The 19,174-nt window shown below is 45.9% G+C and overlaps 1 protein-coding gene across 3 annotated transcripts in view; it reads left to right on the forward strand.

Moving 5' to 3' along the window:
• The first annotated feature begins 5,021 nt into the window (after nt 1–5,021).
• LOC148121981 (epoxide hydrolase 1-like) overlaps nt 5,022–19,174 on the forward strand; it is a 109,085-nt gene continuing 94,932 nt past the window's right edge. Inside the window, exons 1-3 of one of the 3 annotated variants that reach the window (XM_087906075.1) lie at nt 5,022–5,283; nt 12,112–12,299; nt 14,605–14,785. In XM_087906075.1, coding sequence (XP_087762201.1) covers nt 12,117–12,299; nt 14,605–14,785 — 364 coding nt within the window. In that variant the 5' untranslated portion in view covers nt 5,022–5,283; nt 12,112–12,116. The remainder of the gene's footprint in view (nt 5,284–12,111; nt 12,300–14,604; nt 14,786–19,174) is intronic. The other 2 variants (XM_087906076.1, XM_087906074.1) reach the window with 2 other exon arrangements.

The following is a 19,174-nucleotide window of genomic DNA, read 5'->3' on the forward strand; positions in this document are numbered from 1 at the left end:
GCCAGGGCTGCTCTCCTGTCCTTGGCTCTTAGGGTAGCATCCATCACTGCTCTGCCGTCTGAGACTCCGACACACAGCATCTTGAGGCTAGAGAAGAGGAGATCCAGGAAGGAAAGGGATCCTGGCATTTTAGCCCTCTGGAGCAGATGCCTCTAGTAGTTGCTGAATTCAGAGGCCTGTGTTTGCTGCACCCTTGTGGCTGTCAGAGGCGCTCACATGAGCCCATAAATAGCCAATGGCAAAGCTTCACTCATCCAGAACCTCCTGCACTGAAGGCCCAATCCTCCAGGCAGTGGGTCTGCATAGGCAGGTGAGGACAGCATTACAGCCTAGGGGGTAGGGAGTCATCCTACAAAGCTCCCCATTTATCTACAGGGGAGGCCTTCCAAGATTCCTAACAGATACATGAAAATTGCCCATCACTGCTAAACACTGGCTGGAACTGGGATGGTGTGTGAGGCCACAGGAAATGTGACAGGCATTTTCTTTTCCTTCTCCATAAGTTGATGGATCAAAGATTGATCCTCCAGGGTCTCAGCACTTGGTATCTATTTCTTTACTCATACATGAAGAACATTCACTTTTCACTTGAGGGAATTGCTTCGAATTCCCTCTTGGGCATTCAGAATGCCACATGATCCCCCTTGCCTACCAGGGCATCATTAAGTGAAATAATGGCACCTGGCCCTACGCACTGACCACAGACCTGGTTAGCCATGCTGAGACTGGCGGGTAAGGGGCAGAGCTAACACAGAGCGGATGCATAGGGACAAGGCTCAAACAGTGCACGGAAACTTAAAGGTTTATTTCTAAAAGAAGGAGATACAAATGTGAAAGGAGGCTGCACTATACCTATTGCTAAAATGCATGAGTTTATGCTTAAAGGACCCTAAAGGGAGCTGGCGAGATGGCTCAGCAGTTAAGAACACTAGCTGCTCATCCAGAGGACAGGGTTCCATTCCCAACACCCACATAGTGGCTCACAATCATCTGTAACTCTAGTTCCTGGGGATCTGAAACCCTCTTCTGGCCTCTGTGAACACCAGGCACACATGTGCTACACAACCACACATGTGAGCAAAACTCTTATACCCTTCCATCCCCACAAAAAAAAATAATTAAAGACCCTGCTGAACACACTTAGCTGATAAACACTTTCAGGAAAGATGGGGTGGAAAAGCACCATATCAAGCCAATAGCTTTATATGAAAGAAATCAGAAACAGATCAGAATCCACTCACAATAACTTTTAAAAAGTAAACTACCAGGGTTGGAGAGATGGCTCAGCAGTTAAGAGCACAGGCTGTTCTTCCAGATGATCAGATTCCCAGCGTCCACACGGTGACTCAGCCGTTTGTAACTCCATTTCCAGGAGATCCAGTGCCTTGTTCTGGCCTCTGCAGGCACCAGGCATGCATTTTGTGTACAGACATACATGCAGGCAAACACCATATGCATAAAGGAATAAAAATTTCAAGTTAATTTTTAAAAGGAATCTATGTAGTAAAGGAGGTGAAAGACCTCTACAGTGAGAACTTTACAACACTGAAGAAGAAACTAGAAGATGCTAGAAAAAGGAAAGGTGTCCAATGCTCATGAATACGTAGGTAATATTTTGGAAATGACCAGGTTAGTGGAAGTGGTCTATAGGATGAACTCAGTACCTATCCAAATGCCAACAATATGCTTCACAAATCATTAAAAAAAAGATTACTTCAAAACAATCTATTTGGATCAAACAGTCCCAAATAGCCAAAGCAGTCCTAAGCAGAAAGAACGATGCTGGAAATATCACAGTACCTGGCCTCAAATTCCATTAAAGAGCTATAGTGACAGAAGCATCATGATACTCACACAAATATAGACATGTAATATAAAAATAGACACGCGGACCAATGGAAATCAGGAGAGGACCCGTTATAAACCTATACAATGGCAGCCACCTAATTTCAAGGTGTCGAAAACATGTTGATAGAAAGCTTCAACAAATGGCAATGAGAGAACCGGATATTCGAGTGCAGAAGGAGACTAACGCCACATCGCTCGTCCTGCGCAAAAATCCAATCAAAGTGGACCAAAGACCTTCATTAAGACCTGAGTCTCTGAAACTGCTGGAGAGAAATATCAAGGAAACAACTCAAAGGCGATATAGACCCCACAGACAGGGACTTTCTGGGAAGGACCTCAATAGGCCAGGAAACCTCAAGAATTCACGAGCCAATTACAGGACATAAAAACCTTCTGTACAGCAAAGAAAACCATCAACAGAGTGAAGGGACAGCCACAGAACTCCACGTCTGACAGGGGGTCGGGTTGATCTATACTGAGCTCCAGATATGACATGCCTCCACACCTCCCCCCCTGCAAAAAGTCATCCAGTTGATGGATGGGAAATGAGCAGCTCAAAAGAGGGAAGACAAATGACCAGAAAAATACACAGAAAAGAAATTTTCTATAGTGATATTTTATTTATGTTTTAATAAATGAGTTTTCCTGAAGATCAGAGGGCAAAACTAAGCCAGTAGAGGCCAGGCAGTGATGTCACACACCTTTAATCCCAGTACTAGGGAGTCACATGCCTTTAATTCCAGCACTGAAGGGGAATATAAGAAGGGAGGAGACAGAGACTCAGGGCTTAGTCTGCAGTCACCACCCAGACACAGAGGAAGCAAGATGAGAATGCCTTATTGGGAGAAGGTACCAAAAAACATGACTAAACATAGGTAAGAAATATGGGTTAATTTAAGTTGTAAGAGCTAGTTAATAATAAGCCTGAGTTAATAGGTCAAACGGTTTATAATTCAAATAAGCCTCTGTGTGTTTCTTTGGGACTGAATGGTTGTGGGACTGGGCAGACCAGAAACTTCCATCTACAAAGTCCCAAATATGACAGCCAATGACAATGAGGATATGAGGAAGAGGAGGAGCCTATTCACTGCTCTTGGGAATATCCCATCGCCCCTCTTGCTGTTGAGACTGCTGGGCCCCTCCCCCTCCACCGTCACCATGGGTGAAAAGGCAGGCCCGGGGAAAGCTCGCCACAGGCTCCAGCTAAGTTCCCCGGGCAAGGAGCCTCTGCTATCTGCTCGTCACTCCTCTTGGGCTATGTAATCCTGCCCACCTCTGCTCACAGCTAGTTCTCCCTGCTATAGCAGGTAGAGACTGGGGCTGAAGCATTCATGAGAGGGGAATGCTTGCCCAACTGAAGTCCCTGTGCTGAATGTGACATTCTCCCTTGCTCCAGCAGGGCTCCATTCTGACCTGGAGTCCACCAGCACCGTGCAGGAGGACTGGGGGGAGGAGGGCTGCCTTAGACAGTCTAGGGTGCTCCCTCCCCCTATGGCCAATGCCAAGGTCTTCCCAGCTCCTACTGGCAGGTATGTCTTCAAAGGCCTGCCAGCCCTGATAGCATCTCTCTTCTAGGGATGCTCTGTTCCAGTCATCACATGCTGTGTCCAGGGTAAAGCTTCTGGTTTAAAAATTGGAAAAAGTTAAGCTGAGTCACTTTTAAAAAATGTGCTTATAGAAACTACAGATTGTTGGTTTCTATGTTTCTTACCATGCAGTGTATCTAGAGGGAAAAAAAATTCCAGGTCTGTTTAGATGGATACAGGACTACACTGTCTTCAAGAACTATCGCTGTAGAAGCCCTGGCCCTAGGCCAGGGCCGTATAAATAGCCCAGCTGAGCTTCTAAACCGGCCCATGTTTAGATCTGAATTTGAGACTTAACTGCTCACAATGCTTGTGATGAGTTTGAATTAAAATGACCCTTTTGATTCTTTATAATATTTATGACTATTTAAAAACATGATGATTTTCATTTATTATTGATATAAAGGAGGTACATATGGGTTGTTTTCAGATTCTGCCTATGATAAAATAATTCTGTTTTATATATATAGTTAAACACATGTTCTTATGATATAAGTAAACATCTTTTATAAATAGGCCCAGAAGGGATATTGCTGAGTTTTAAGATAATATGTTATCTAATTCTGAAAATTCATCATACTATTGTTCAAAGTAATTGTATCAGTTTATTTTTATCCCACATTCTTTTAAGCATAAATTGTCAAACAATATTTTTATGCTTGGTCTTGTGGGAGAATTGTCTGTATTCTGTCAATCATGTTTTAAATGAACGCTGATTGGCCAGGCATGAGGTATAGGCCGGAAAACCAGACAGGAAGTGGAAATGATGCAGGAGAGCAGGAGAATTCTGGGGAGGAGGAAGTTGATTCCTCCCACTCCTGCCCAGACCACCGAAGCAGCAGGATGTGATCTGCCCCAGCTGATAAAGGTACTGAGCCACATGGCTAACATAGGTCAGAAAAATGGGTTAATCAAGATGTAAGAGTTAGCTAATAAGTAGCCTGACCGAATGGGCCAATCAGCTTTATAACTAATAGAAATCTTTGTGTGATTTTTCTCTGGGACTAAACAGCTGGGGGCCAGGCGAGACAAAAACCCCAAAAAAACAAGAAGCCCCCTTCATGTTACAATCCAGGAGAATGGTAGCCGCAGCCTGTATTCTGTACAGCCTTGCCAATATCACTGGACCTGAGCCTCGGACCTGTTATGAAATGAAATCAGGACACAGCTCTGCCATATTCTGACAGTCTCTGTGATAGCTGAGCACCACTGAGTGAGTAACAGACGCCTAGAGCATTCAGTTTTGAAGCAGGGGACTAAGGCCTGGCTTAGGAAGCAGGTAGGACAGGGTGGGACAGTGGGAGCTGAAATCACGCAACCGAGAGTGGCACGTGGGTTTCTATTATGAATTATTTCTGAAATTTCAATATAATATTTTCAGGTTGCAGTTTTCCCACACATAACCCAAAACTCCACCAAAAAAGAGGCCTGCTTGGCATGGGCCGTCCTAACACCCTAGGTCCCAGAGTCCCTTCTTTAGATGGAGGGCCAGCAGTGATCTCTTGGCACTCGGCCTCCGGGTCATTGAAGTTCAGTTTGCTGTCTGAAGTCCAGAGTCATAACTGTCCTGGATACACAGCAGATCAGCTGAGTCATTGGGCTGTGCAAGTGTACAAAAGCGAGTGGGTAGACACTCACACTCGGTCTGCCCTGCCTCTCCCAAGGGCTCGGACTGCTACTGTGTGCAGAGCTCCACAGGTCTGCTGCTTGACGAGGACTCGGGAGCCAGCACTGAGTCCTTGTGGACGGCCAGGCACACTGGGATAACCCTGCCCAGAAGAGGAGATCAGACACTGCTGTCCCCAGGGAAAGCAACAGAAGCGTTTTGGTCGCTCCCTGCTGCAATCAGGTAAGGGGCTGACTGTCAAGTTCCTTGGACAAGTCGGTCATCTTTCCTGCTGCCCCTTCTTGCTGCTCTCCTGATGAAATCATGCAAAATTTGCTCATTTGCTTCCAGGACCTGTTCAGCTGGGTCCAAAAAACAGTTACTGTCTGTGCCGGCTGTGGTGCAGAGGGCTAGGGACCACGACAGGAGCCGAGACAGGCACGGTCTCACGTTCTGGTAACAGGATCTGTTATGGTTTGAGCCTCGGGCTGGGGGAACTGGATGCACATGTCAGCTCTGCCAGGGCACTTCCTCCCTGTGTCCCCCACAGTCCCCACACCTACCCTACCTTCCATGACAAGAGGCTCCAGAGGATTCTGTGCGCCTTCTCCAAGAGTAAGGTTTTTGTCAGGGAAGAGGTGGCTTTAGATTTAAAAAAAGAAAGAAAGAAAGAAAGAAAGAAAGAAAGAAAGAAAGGAAGGAAGGAAGGAAGGAAGGAAGGAAGGAAGGAAGGAAGGAAGAAAGAAAGAAGAAGAAGAAAAAAGAAACCTGTGCAAAAATCCTTTCTTCCTTCCCTTCTCCCCCTCCCCCTCTCCGTCCCTTCAGCCCTCCCTCTCTCCAACCATCCTTCCTTCCTTCTTTCCTTCCTTCCTTCCTTCCTTCCTTCCTTTCTTTCTTTCCTTCTTTCTTTCTTTCTGTCTGTCTGTCTGTGTTTCTTTCTTTCTTTTTCTTCCCTTCCTTCAACATCTTTCCTTAATCCACTAAAGTCAGACAGGCCTGTCTATGCCCATCCCTGGTCTGTTTTAATTCAACGAATGCTGGTCTTGTCACCTGGCTGATAGTTATCAAGGACGCCTTTCCTGGGGACAGGCACTAAGAGTGAGGAAAGGAAAGGAAATCCTCAGCCAGACAGGCTGAGGATGGCCGCTCCCCAGCATCCCAAGCTGCCCTCTGGCGAGACCAGCAAAGCCTTTCTGGTCTCCCTGGAAACTTTGTCACAGAGACTCTGAGCCACACAAAACTGAGGAGGGAAATGTGTAGGAAAGCTCACATCTGTGTTCACAGGGCATGGCTCCGGAAGCTGGCTGGTGTGAGGGCTAAGTGTGCCTGTGGTTCTAGTTAATGGGGATTGTGTCAATCTTGAAAGCCACAGCGGTATCTGAGATGAGGTGGGGAGTCTGAGCAGAGAGGAGCTGGCCATGGAGGGGGCCGAATCTGTGTGGCAGTGGTGCGGTACCTAGTGATGCTGGGTGTGAGGGAAGAGACAGGTTGACTCCAGGGCTGATGACGGGCTTGGGGAGGTTGGTAAGGTCACTTGCCAAACATAATCAGTTTCCACGTGTGAGCTCCCACACACGCCAGGAAGCAGGTGCCCAATACCTAGCCACAGTGCGGCAGAATCCCTAGTGCTGACCCTCTGCACACTCGTGGATCCAGGAAGGGCACCCACAGGCCTGATTATCAGCTTTAAGGGACTCTGGATAGGGGTACCCTGGGGCCTCTACCAACACCCAGGAAGAGCCTGACACACAGACAGGGTGCTTTCCTGCCTACACTTCCACTGCCTGGAGTGGCCCTGCACCCATCTGGTCCCCTCTATGTTCTGTCTTCCCACTGCTCCTGCACACATTGCATCTTATGAAACCTCCTCTGCCACTGTCCTGAGGACACGGTTCATGTTCCAGCCTACTTCCTCCATCAAAGCGGTACTGGCTGCTCCCTGGGAAAAGGGAAGCTGAGGAGCCAGGCCACAGTCTGGGCTGAGCCTTCCTCCTATTGGTTTGCAGAAACCAAGTTCTTTTTCTCTTTGAGGGAGGAAAACAAACAAACAAACAAACAAACAGGCATCAAACGGGGATTAACACATAATCTGATTTCCTGAACTTTAATAGGCCATGAGTAGCCACAGAAATTTGAGAAGTGGTTGCATTGGGCCCAGGGGAGGGTGGAACATGGAGGAATCACCAGCAACCATATAAATATACTCCAACTGGATTAAACATTTGACAGGTGTGTGCTTTCTGTTTCAATAAACTGTTGGAAATACACAGAGAGGATACGGGGGCCAAAGATGAGCTTCCTAATGCTTTCTCAACAACTGGACTCTGTCTTCCAGAACCTTTGACCTGTTGCTCCTCTTCCACCAGAAGGACAGCCCTCTAGAGAGACAGAGCAAGGAGCCCAGTCAGCTCCACTCAGACCCAGGCCCTGCTGTCCGGCCCATAGGGTGGGTAGTCCCTCATCTCCCAGGGATCTAGGTGGACAGAAAACCTTCCTACCAGGAGCCAAAGGTTCCTCAGAAGTCCCAGGCCTCAGAACGTGCCCTAGGAGCACATCCAGGGCTGTGTCAAAGCCACCATGCTCGTTTCCGCAGGATAGTTCATGGTTTTCATGACACAGTAGGAGTGGGGTGGATTTACCTATCTTCTCTTTGGCTTCCAACTTTTCTATACACAATTTCAGGAATGTTGGCCTAAATTAAACCGAACGTGTGATCCATGCCTGCTGTCCTGGGTCCTAGGGAGACTGAGGCAGGAAAATGGCTGGAGCTCAAGGGTCTGTGGCCTCCTGAGGATCATAGTCAGAGCTCCCCTCAGGATAATTACAAAAAGCAGAGTCTGAAGGCTACTATTTCTTTCAAACAACAGAGCCCAGCACTGGGAACACACGAATCATAAACCATGCACATAGTCAGAGAGGCTGGAACAAAGGGATGTTTTAAAAAGGCAGAATGCGGAATGTGGAAATGAAGAGACAGAGGAAGAGTTCTGGCCTAGTGTGATTAAGAATGTGGATTGTAGTCACAGCAATTAAAAGAACCCAAACAAAAGAAACTAAAAGTCACATGGCAAAGGCTGGTTTTTTGTTTTTTTTTTTTTTTCACAAATGATCCTTGACAATGGTGGTCGGTAAGGACAGAGGCCTTGATCTGAGATGGGGTTCACAGCCACTGCGCTGACACCTTGAAGAAGCACTTCTGTGTGAGGCTGTGGCGGCCGTGTGCAAGCCAAGGGTGTGGCAGTCTTTAGTGACAGCTACCGCCAAGCGATCACGCAGAAGAATCTTCCTCATAAACTCTGGGGTTTGTGTGAAAAAAACAAAACACAGCTGAAACAAGAAGCATGGCATTCAGCTGCACGGTGGTGGCACACGCCTTTAATCCCAGCACTCAGGAGGCAGGGGCAGGTGGATCTCTGTGAGTTCGAGGCCAGCCTGGTCTACAGAGTGAGTTCCAAGATAACCAAAGCTACACAGAGAAATCCTGTCTCGGAAAGAAAAAAAAATATAGTGTGGATTGCGGGCAGTCCTGCTTTTCGTCCCACCCAGCTCCCACACGGCTAGCTTAGCCCTGGAAATAACAACACACAAATTGTATCATTTAAACACTACCTGGCCCATTATCTCTAGAGAGTTAGTTACTGGCTAACTCTCACATCTTGATTAACCCATTTCTAATAATCTGTGTAGTACCACGAGGTGGTGGCTTACCAGGAAAGATTCAGCATGTCTGACCTGGTGGCTGGCTCCATGGCGTCTGCCTCATTGCCCTCTTCCCATCATTCTGTTCTGTTTTCTCCACCTACCTAATTTTCTGTCCTATCAGAGGGCCAAGGCAGTCTCTTTATTAACCAATGAAAATAACACATAGACAGAAGGCCCACCTACATCATTTCCCCTTTTTCTATTTAAACAAAAAAAGAAAGGCTTTCATTTTAACATAGTAAAATTACATACAACAAAACAGTTATCAAGTAAGAATCACAGTTAAAATATTGGTATCTATTTTATCTTTTATCATAACTAAGGAAAACTATAACTAACCATTCTTCAACTCCATCAAAGACTCCAGAAGGATATAATATTACCTAAGCAAACAAGAAATAAGCAACTTCCAAACTCTAGAAATGACAGAGACATCTCGCTGCCTGTACAGTCACCCAAAGTTCTTTTGTACCATTGGGGCATCCCTCTTCGGCCTTCAGGCCCATAGTATCCAGCAGACATTTCCATGAAACAGGAAATTTCAAAGGCAGTTCAGTCATCATCTGCTGTGTCCTGCAAAATGTCTCGCAGACTCTTTCATGAATCAGGAACCCCGAAAGACCATCTCACCTTTAGGAGAGTTTAGCAGTCCTTTCTCTGTGGGTTCTCTATGTCCAGTTCATGCAACAGTCCAGGCAAGAGCAGTTTCTTGCCCAAATGGCTAACCAACTCCATAGGAGCGTCTTCGATGCCCATCTTCCTCTTGAAATAGATTGGTGCTGCCAGGAGCAGACGTGTCTCATTGTCATGAAAAACCCTAAGTTATTAAAACATTAAATGCCATATTTTGTAGTCTTTGAAAGATATGAAGAATGCCTATCTAACTGAAATATATCTCTATGTATCTAGAAAATCTAACTAACATGACTACAAGCTTGACTATTATTGATGATTATCCATTAACAACCTATATTTCCTAATTATACATTACATTTTTAAATGAACTACATAATCACAATACCTTAATCAAGATCAGAAATACATATACGTATAACAAAATTGACCTTAAATCCATACCAATGTTAATTATCTATATCTATATCATATCACCCATTAAATGTAAAAGAACATTTATAAACAATATTTGGGAATATGGCCGTAGTTATTTCTCTCCAAACTGCTTCGTGCTGAATGGGGGCGCTGTTATTCAAGTCTTTTATGGTATAATCTGTGTGCTAGATTCATTTTAGTCGGCACTTGAGCAAAGTAATTTTTTGAGGGTGTTCACAGCAACCTTTCAGGAGGGTGTGGTCTATCATACCATATTGGGATAGAAGCAATCCACAGGGTCTCATCCTCTGTGAAAACAAAGGAAGGACCTCCTTTCCAAAGCATCATATTCTTAGACCCAAATTCTGAAGTCATAATACCCTTATATCCATTCTGGTTTAGCTTGGCAGCCCATATAATGAAATGTCTCTCTGTACTTAGCTCCTTCACAGTCAGAAGTTTTAAAGAAAACATAATATACAGAATCCAAACTCTCTGTGAGTTTTTCATTTTTACATGGCTTATTTTATTTATTTCTTTTAATCTATAACTATCTGTACTCTGTCTCTTTAAAGACTTTACCCTTTTTCTTTAAGGCATTAACTTTATTCTCTATATTCTTTTTCTTCTCTCTCCCAAGCCTACGTACACTCATCCAACACTGTGACCCATTTAGAGGTCTTTTATGTCTGAATCTGTCCTATTGTGAATCCGTAATATTTTACTATGCAGAAGAATTTTTGTTTTGCAGTTTTAAATCACTAAGCATTTAAAAATCTAAGCTGTAACGTTCTTGGTCAAAAACAGGTACTGCCTGTTTGCCCCACCCAGCCCAACATGGCAGAGCCGCTGGTGCCTCTGAGCCTTGTGCATTGCACTGCTAGCATGGCGGAGCTGCTTGTGCCTCTGAGCCACGGCACACAATGACCCCCTTTGAGGCACACAGCAAGTCTAGTTGCCATCAAACAAATCATAGCACTTTACTCCAAAGGGTCCATTCAAAAGCTCTGTCTCCTGCAGGAGCCAGACAGAGATTGCAGTGGCGGCACAGCCCAGAAACTGGTATTTCAAAACCGCCACTTTCTAGTAAAGGAAAGCCGAGGAAGCTGTGTTTTAAAATAACACGGCTTTTTTTCTGCCTGTATTGCTGAATCAGGAAATCTCTCTACGGCACGTCCTAGCAAACAGCAAAAAGGTATGTTAAACTATCTTTCCCTTATTTTTAAGCCCTCTCAGGTTTTTAAGTGGATTTAATTACCACGTTGGGTGCCACTTGTAGTGTGGAGCTGCGGACAGGCCTGCTTTTTGTCCCACCCGGCTCCCACACAGCTAGCTTAGCCCTGGAAATAACAACATACAAATTGTATTCATTTAAACACTGCCTGGCCCATTGTCTCTAGAGACTTAGTTACTGGCTAACTCTCACATCTTGATTAACCCCCCTCCCCCAAAAAAGAATGCCTTTTGCTCTGTCATTGTTGACATTTTTCTTACAGGACAAATGTGAATAAACCCAGGATTTCTTGGGGCAGGTGCCAGGGAGTACCCCATTGGCAGCTAGAGTCTCTGGCCTACCAGGAAACAAGTCCTGGCCAAATCACTCCTCTTGTTGTACCAATCACCTTGTAAAGGAAATTTACCCAACCCAACGAGAAATCCAACCAGCCTTCAGAGACTCTTCAGCTGTCCATCGGGAACCCTGCTAATTCTCGGGGAAATCAGTCTGGAAATAAATTGGCCACCTTGTATGTAGGACGTTGTGGTGTGATTCTACACAAACTTCCATGTGCAGGCAGCAGTGAAGGTCTTACCCCATGAGAATTTTTGAGCAGTGTTGCAGACGCAGAAAATGAAGGCACTTTTTTTTTTTAAATCTCTATGCTGCAACGTGTTTTGGTTTTTTGGTTTCTGGTTTTTTCTTTTTTTGGCAATTGCTGATCACAGAGGCAGAAGAACCTGGTTACACGGCCTTTAACAAGACTTGGGCAGTTCTAAAGGCCATTTCTTCAAGGCAGTTTGTCAAATGTTTGCTCTCTTCTAATGAGAGGAGGGGCCTCTGATGAGCAAGTTTAAAAGCACAGCTTCAACACACCTACTCCTCCTAAATAAGAGCTGTAAGGATTTCTTACCGCTCTCTGTGCTGTCTAGGAGGAACAGCTCTGGATGGGTTTACAGCTATTTTCTAGTGACCGTGAGGCAGGGGCCTTCAGTTAGTTATTTCTATGTAACTTCCTAAGCAGGCTTATTAGTGAATCCCTTTTAGTCATATTTAATTAATGCTACAGCTTGTTATTTCTCTCTTCCCATCCAATCTCACAGGAGTCATGTGGCTGGAACTCCTCCTGGCCTCAGTGCTGGGCCTTGTCATCTACTGGTTCGTCTCCCAGGACAAGGAGGAAGCCTTACCACTCGGAGATGGCTGGTGGGGCCCAGGGTCAAAGCCCACAGCCAGAGAAGATGAGAGCATCCGACCTTTCAAGGTGGAAACATCAGACGAGGAGATCAAGGTGAGACGCCCTTTCCCAGCCTGGGTAGGAACCAAAGGGGCAGACTGGCTGTGGTTTCCTTAGAACAGAGTGGGGACATGGTTGAAGATGGAACTTAGGAAATGGGCCATCTTGAGGTTTTGTCTGTCTGCTCTAGCCCCTGAGGGCAGATGCATTGTGCTCCTAAGTGGTAGTTCCTACTTTCTAACCCCATCACTCTGGCTACTTTTCCTCTCCCACGCAAGACCCAGGAGGGTTCTCCAATGTCACTGTGTGCATCAGAGACCAAAGGAAGCTTCATCCCCCTAGCCTCATGCCCACTTGCAGCCAGTCCAGAGTTTAAGGGAGAAAGTGAGCAGATGCCCAGGGTAGATATGGAAGTCACAAATATAGAGGGAAGTAGTGTTCGGGAAATACAGTCACATGGAGACCACAGGGTCAGCCTTGGGTAGGCCCCTACTGTGTTGACCACTTCTGGGCCCATCATATCGTCACACCAAGCCTGTCCATTGTCACGTGTAAACAGAGACTGCTCTTTCATTTCCAGGCTTCCCAGACCCGAATAATCACACAGAAACTATGTTAGTTACAACACTGTTTGTCCAATGACCCAGGCATATTTCTAGCTAGCTCTTACATCTTGAATTAACCCATTTCTATTAACCTGTGTATTGCCACAGGGCTGTGGCCTACCAGACAGTTTCCAGGTCCTTCTCCTTTGGCAGCTACATGATGTCTCCTTGACTTGGCCTACTTTCTTTATATATATATTGGATTGGATTTTCTGCCTGGCTTTGCTCTGCTACATCATTGGCCAAAATAGCTTTATTCATTAACCAATGGCAATAAAACATACTCACAGCTTACAGAGGGGAATCCCACATCAATCACTTGTTGCGCCGGCTCTCAGAGGTGGGCCCTGAGAATGGTACAGCACTGGGTCCCGGGTGATGGATTCTAAGTCTAAGGATCCTGGCCTTTCCACGTAGAGTTGGAGTCAGAAAGGAGGGGCCAGAGGGTAGAGGGAGGAGAGAAGGAAGTCTTCTGGAGGAGCCAGACCAAGGGGGGTCCCAAGGAGGCAGACCTTACAAAGCCCATCCTTTGCTTCCCCATGCGGTCCTTATGCAGCTACTGTGACAGGTGCCCCACCGGGTGCCTGGAGAACAGAGACCCCTCCCTCACACAGCTCAGCATTTAGCATCCATCCGCAAGAAGGGAGTATCCAAAGATAGAGTGACCCACACATCAGCAGAGATTAATGTCATCAGGCTCTAGAAAAAAGGTCACAAAAGATCCCAGGAGGAAGGGATTGAGACCGGAAACTGGACTGAAGACAAGAGCAAGTGGCTGAGGTTCCTGTGTGGGGCGCGCTGGGCCCTTACTGCTGATGGTAGAAGCTGCGCTCTGAGGATCCTTCTGAATGGAGCCAAGACTTGGAAGGAGTCTAAGTTTCCAAACCTGTTTGTGGGAGGCCCAGGGACATGAAAACCTCTGGGAATAACGACACCTGAACCACTCCATGAGGCACCAGGCACGTCCCTCAGTTGGAATGCTGACCTTTGAACTGAATCCACTGTATTTGGATCCTGTGTCCTTTTTATCTGAGCTAGGATCTTTTGATACTGTGCAGCAAGGACTGGCAGACCATGACTCAAGGCCAAGTGTAGCCTACCACTTGTATTTAACTGCCTGGTGAGCAAACTTTGGTGTCTTTAAAGGAACACAGGGGGAAAAAAAAAAAAAGTAATAATTGAAGTCATGTGATGATTGTCTGGCATTTGAGCTTCAGTCCTGTGTGTAAGTTTGACTGGAGTGTGAATTCCCTGCTCATGAGGGGCTCATCAGTTGCCATGGCCCCACAGATGATCTGGGGTTCATCTGTGGTCACAGCCCCACCGCTCATGCGGGGATCATCCATGGCTGGTCCTTCACATCAGGGAAAGAGTAGAGAGCTTGCATCTTGCCTAAAAACTTGGTATGTGACTCCCTGCAAAGTATTCCAGCTCCAGACCTATACATGGCTTTAGTGTGTTTAGAGTGAGAATTGTTGACACACCTAAGCAATGAGAAGATGCTGGTAGGGAGAACAGATCATGTGTGGCCTGTGCAGTCTTCCAGTCTCTCCCTGCACCCCCCATCCCACCGATAGATGAAAGGGAATTTGAAGTCCACAGGGAGAACCCATAAGCTCCTCAGGGATCCAGTGACACCCATGAGCCCTGTGTGGCCCCTCCATGGTGTTCGTTTGTGACTGCAGGGCTCACTCTGAGTTGTAGACACAGCTCTCTCCTGCCTCTGCTCACCCACCCTGGCTTCTTCACTGCAGGACTTACACCAGAGGATCGATAGGTTCCGGGCAACCCCACCTTTGGAGGGCAGTCGCTTCCACTATGGCTTCAATGCCAGCTACCTGAAGAAAGTGGTGTCCTACTGGAGGAACGAGTTTGACTGGAGGAAGCAGGTGGAGATCCTCAACCAGTATCCTCACTTCAAGACCAAGATTGAAGGTGAGTTTGCAGAAGCCCAGCCTGGCCTAGTGGTGTGTGAGTCACGGGGACTGCCTTCCTGTGTGAGATGAGTGACCCAACGTCAACCATGCTGCAGCACTCCAGGATGCAGGAAGGTCAGTGACCCCAAGTCAATCATGCTGCCGCACCCCAGAATCCAGTGAAAGGCCACAAAGATGCTGTGGTTCACCATCTTGCAGGATATACAAATAATGCCAAGAGTCAACAAACCATCAGTGTGTAGCACTAGACTTGATGGCAGAACAATGATTTTGCAACCAAAGACCTGTAAAGTCCAGTTAGGAATCTAGAGGTCCTTGTGCAATATCATCAAAGGAAGCCTGGGGTCTGAGCATGGCCTGAATCAGCTCAGCCTCTGCTGGAGTTTCAGGCTAGGTAATCCATTGGGGTGCTCAACAGTCAACCCTGTGATAAACTGTCCTGTCCAACTATAGCCCTCAACCTCATGACCAAGTCGTCCCTCACACTGTCCCTCTGACTAGCCCTGAAGGCACAAAGTCAACTCTTTATTTCCAGGAAGGCTGACCCCAGGGTCATCTGAATTAATAGAGCCTTAATAGAAAGCAAAATTTTGCCAAGACTTGATTAAGCAGGGAATCTTTAGTAAAATTAAATCATGCTGTTAATTTTTTAACCCATTTATTTTTATTGTGGTAAAATGCATGTAACATAAAATGCGCTGACCTTGGTGATCTTGAAGTTCACAGTTCAGTAGCTCCGTGGCAAGAAGTGTGTTGTCCCATGGCATGAAGATGATTCATTGCTAGGCAGGCTGTTTCCAGAAGCTTTCCACCAGCCCAAACTGACCCCTTTGGCTGTTGTGAATAACACTGAACACGGGTGTATGCTTGCCTCTTGAAGACCCTGCTTATGGCCAGACGCAGTGCTGCATGCCTGTAATCCCAGCACTTTAGAGGTGCAGCCAGGAGGATGAAGTGTTCTAGGTCAAAGTAGGCCATCCACATGAGACCCTGTTTCAAAACACAAAAGAAAGCAAAGAGACTCTTCAACTGTTTGGGCTGTCACCCAGAAATGGCAATGCTGAATCAGATAGAATCTCTATACTCAATTTTTTGAGGAATCACCATCAGCAACAGAACATTTTATGTTTCCTCCGGAGTCCACAGCTGTTCCAGTTTCTCCATATTCTCCCCTGAGGCTTGTTAATTCCTGGAATTTGTGACAGTAGCCATGCTGAAGGGTAAAGGTTGATATCGTGTGTGTGTGTGTGTGTGTGAGTGTGTGTACATATATTGTCATTTTGTTTGTTCGTGGTGATGCAGACTAGCTATTCACCGTCATTAATGGTTTCAAGCATCTTTTCATTGCATATTAGTCATTTTTAGATCTTTGGAGAAATTTGTGTCTAAATCCTTTGTCCATTGTTTTAGGATGCTGTTTCACTCTATGGTCCAGACTGGTCTGAATTTGGGAGCATAAAAAAATAACTCTCCTGTCTCAGCCTCCCAAATAGCTAGGACTATGGGTGGAGTCTGGAGTTACTCTGTGGTCACGTTTCACTCTTCCTGTGTGCCGCTATGCTGTTCTCTGCTGTAAGAAGGCCACTTTTTCGTTTCTGGCCACTTAGCCCCAAAATAATCACACAGAAACTGTATTAATCAAATCACTGCTTGGCCCATCAGCTCTAGCTTCTTATTGGCTAACTCTTACATATTAATTTAACCCATTTCTATTCATCTGTGTATCACCACGTGGCTGTGACTTACCGGCTAAAGTTCTGATGCCATGTCTCCGGCAGGGCTACATGGCTTCTCTTTGACTCCGCCTCCTTCCTCCGGTGTATTCAGTTTAGTATTCCCCACCTAACACTGTTCTACTCTATTAGGCCATGCCAATTTTCTTTATTAATTAGCCAATCATATTCACAGCATACAAAGGGGAATCCCACATCAGTTCTCCAGAACCTGGCGTCTCCTGCCATGATGTTGTCGAGAGCATCCAAGCCACTCTCCCAAAGCCCATCTGTTCAGACTGACATGCCAGTTCCCACAGGTTGTCATTTAAAGCCAGTGGCCCTGCTTCTTGAGCTCAGACATGGATCTCTCTGCCGTCTCAACTTTTCTGTGTCCGTGCAGCTGATACGAACAGGGTACTTCTCCATCCCAGGTATTGTACTCAGCCTGGGATGGGCACTTAGACAGGGCAGGTTCGGGTCTTCCTGTCTTATGGATCATGGTTAGGGGCATAAAGAGAGAAGGCTCCAAAGCTGCTTCCTTCAGTTGTGAGTAAGGGTTTCTTGGAAGAAGGATCCACTGCACCAAGACTGGAGCTAGCTCGGTTTGAGAATAAGACAGAGTGCAGGGCAGGAGGTGCCAAGCGCTGTTTCCTTTCTGGTGACAAACTTAGCTAAGTGTGGTGACAACTTTTCTCCAGTGACCTCTGGACGCCCCAGTCTCTGTGTCACAACACAAAGCTTCCTCCATGTACAAATGCTCCAAGAAGGCAGTTCCAGCCTGAGCAGTTGTGTGTGCTTTCCCAGACCTGGTCCTGACAGGATGGGGCCTGCCTGCTGAGCTTGGAATCCTGGTTCTCTGATGGCCTTGTGGACCATCTATGAGCTTCAGTCCTCATACCCCGCAGTTCTTCTCTTCCGCTCCTTTCCTGGACCCCACAGGTTGGGGTGACTCACCCTGCTTTCTGCATCCTCCTGCCTGAAATGTGGCCCCGTGGCAGTCTGTGCACGACCCTGGGCTCTATATCTAACACTAATAGGAATTAATAAGGATGATAATAACTTTGAGTCTCTGTGATGTAACTGTTATAAGGGAGCACAGATAAAGGCAAGTATTCCTGTCAGTGAGTTCCTAGTCTAGATCCAAATTCTGCTGTTTTTACATAAGCTTCTCGGGAGAGCCCATGTGGATGTGTGGGGTTTTTTTTTCTAATTTTAAGATCAAATGATGTGGTACTAAATTTTGAATTAAAAATAACCTCATACCGTGCAGTGTAGCCCAGAAATCATAAAAGTACCCACTAAAATAAATAAAAAAATAAAATAAAGTAAACATGAAGATGGCAGTGAGTTTCACAGCAGAGAAGGACCCTGGGAGGTACTGGAAGTGGGGAAAGCAGGTTCTAAAATAGAACAAGCCCAGCTTCTTACTTTTGTTAAAAGGAAGATAACATTCTAGAAGTGTTTCTTGAACATGTGCACTGTGCTAAAGGAAGCAGTCCTTTAGAACACAAGTCAGGTCTCAGATCAACCTTCGTCTTCACCTGAGAATAAGGTCAGAGTAAAGCTTAAAAACCCTGAGTTGCACAGCACTGAATTACGTACCAATGTCACACGGCTTTGAAAGGGAGACATCGAAGCTGGTGTCATCCTGTTATCCTAGCCCTCGGAAGGCAGAGGCTAGAGGATCAAAAGTTGAGGCTCAACCTGGGACAGAGATAACCGTTTCAAAAGGAAAACAATTCTTCAGTGTGACGTCATAAGCAAATAAACCTTAGGGAGGATAGTTATTATACCGTCCTGGGAGATAGGCGTCTTTCACAAAAGGGTGCATCCTTCACGCTTCCACCTAAGCGAGGTATGTGAGACAGAAGCTGAGAGAGGCAGACTAACTGGGCTGGGGAGATGCTAAAAATGCGTAGACTGTTGTGGAAAAGACAGATGAGTAAGTTCTAGGGCCCGCCCAGCCTTTTACAGCCATGCTGACCAGGGCTGCAGGAGAGGGGTGTGGTTCAAATGCGGCCATTTGCCTAGAACATGAAATGCCTGGGGTCAAGGCCCCAGCAGTACAATGTGAATGGATGAAGTTTTTAAAGAACAATTTTGAGAACTTCAATAATCTAGTGCTAGAACTGGAGAGCTAGGCTCAGCAGCTAAGAGCACTTCCTACTTTGCAGAGAGTTAGGGTCCCCAGGCCCCAGGACATCAAGTGCCCTCTTTTGACCTCTGCAAGCACCAGACATTTGTGTGGTATAGAGACATACGTTCAGACAAAACACTCCTAACCATACAATAGAATAAATCTTTTAAAAGTTTAGTTTTATAATTGGAAAATGATAAGAAGTACTTCAGCCAATACATGTAGAAAATGCATACATTTTTTATCTGTTCATAATAGAAAAATTAAATACATTTATCACAAAGACTAAAACTAAAGTGTTCAGCTGTCCCACTCCTAGACAATTGCTCTGTATAATTTTGGAACTTATCCCTGAGAACTCCAAATCTCTGTATACAGTTATATAAAGTCCTTGGCCCCTGAGGGTCTATTCTATGGTTTTTCTTCTTTAATACGATGTGAAGTCAATATGCATTCTGTAGAAACCACAACTTGGTCTTTTTCGTGGGCTTGTGCCTGTCTAGGCACAACTCTCACACGGCCCCATTACCACAGA

This window comes from Myodes glareolus, chromosome 5 (genome assembly GCF_982192425.1).
Source record: "Myodes glareolus chromosome 5, mMyoGla1.1, whole genome shotgun sequence".
Classification (NCBI taxonomy): Eukaryota; Metazoa; Chordata; class Mammalia; order Rodentia; family Cricetidae; genus Myodes; species Myodes glareolus.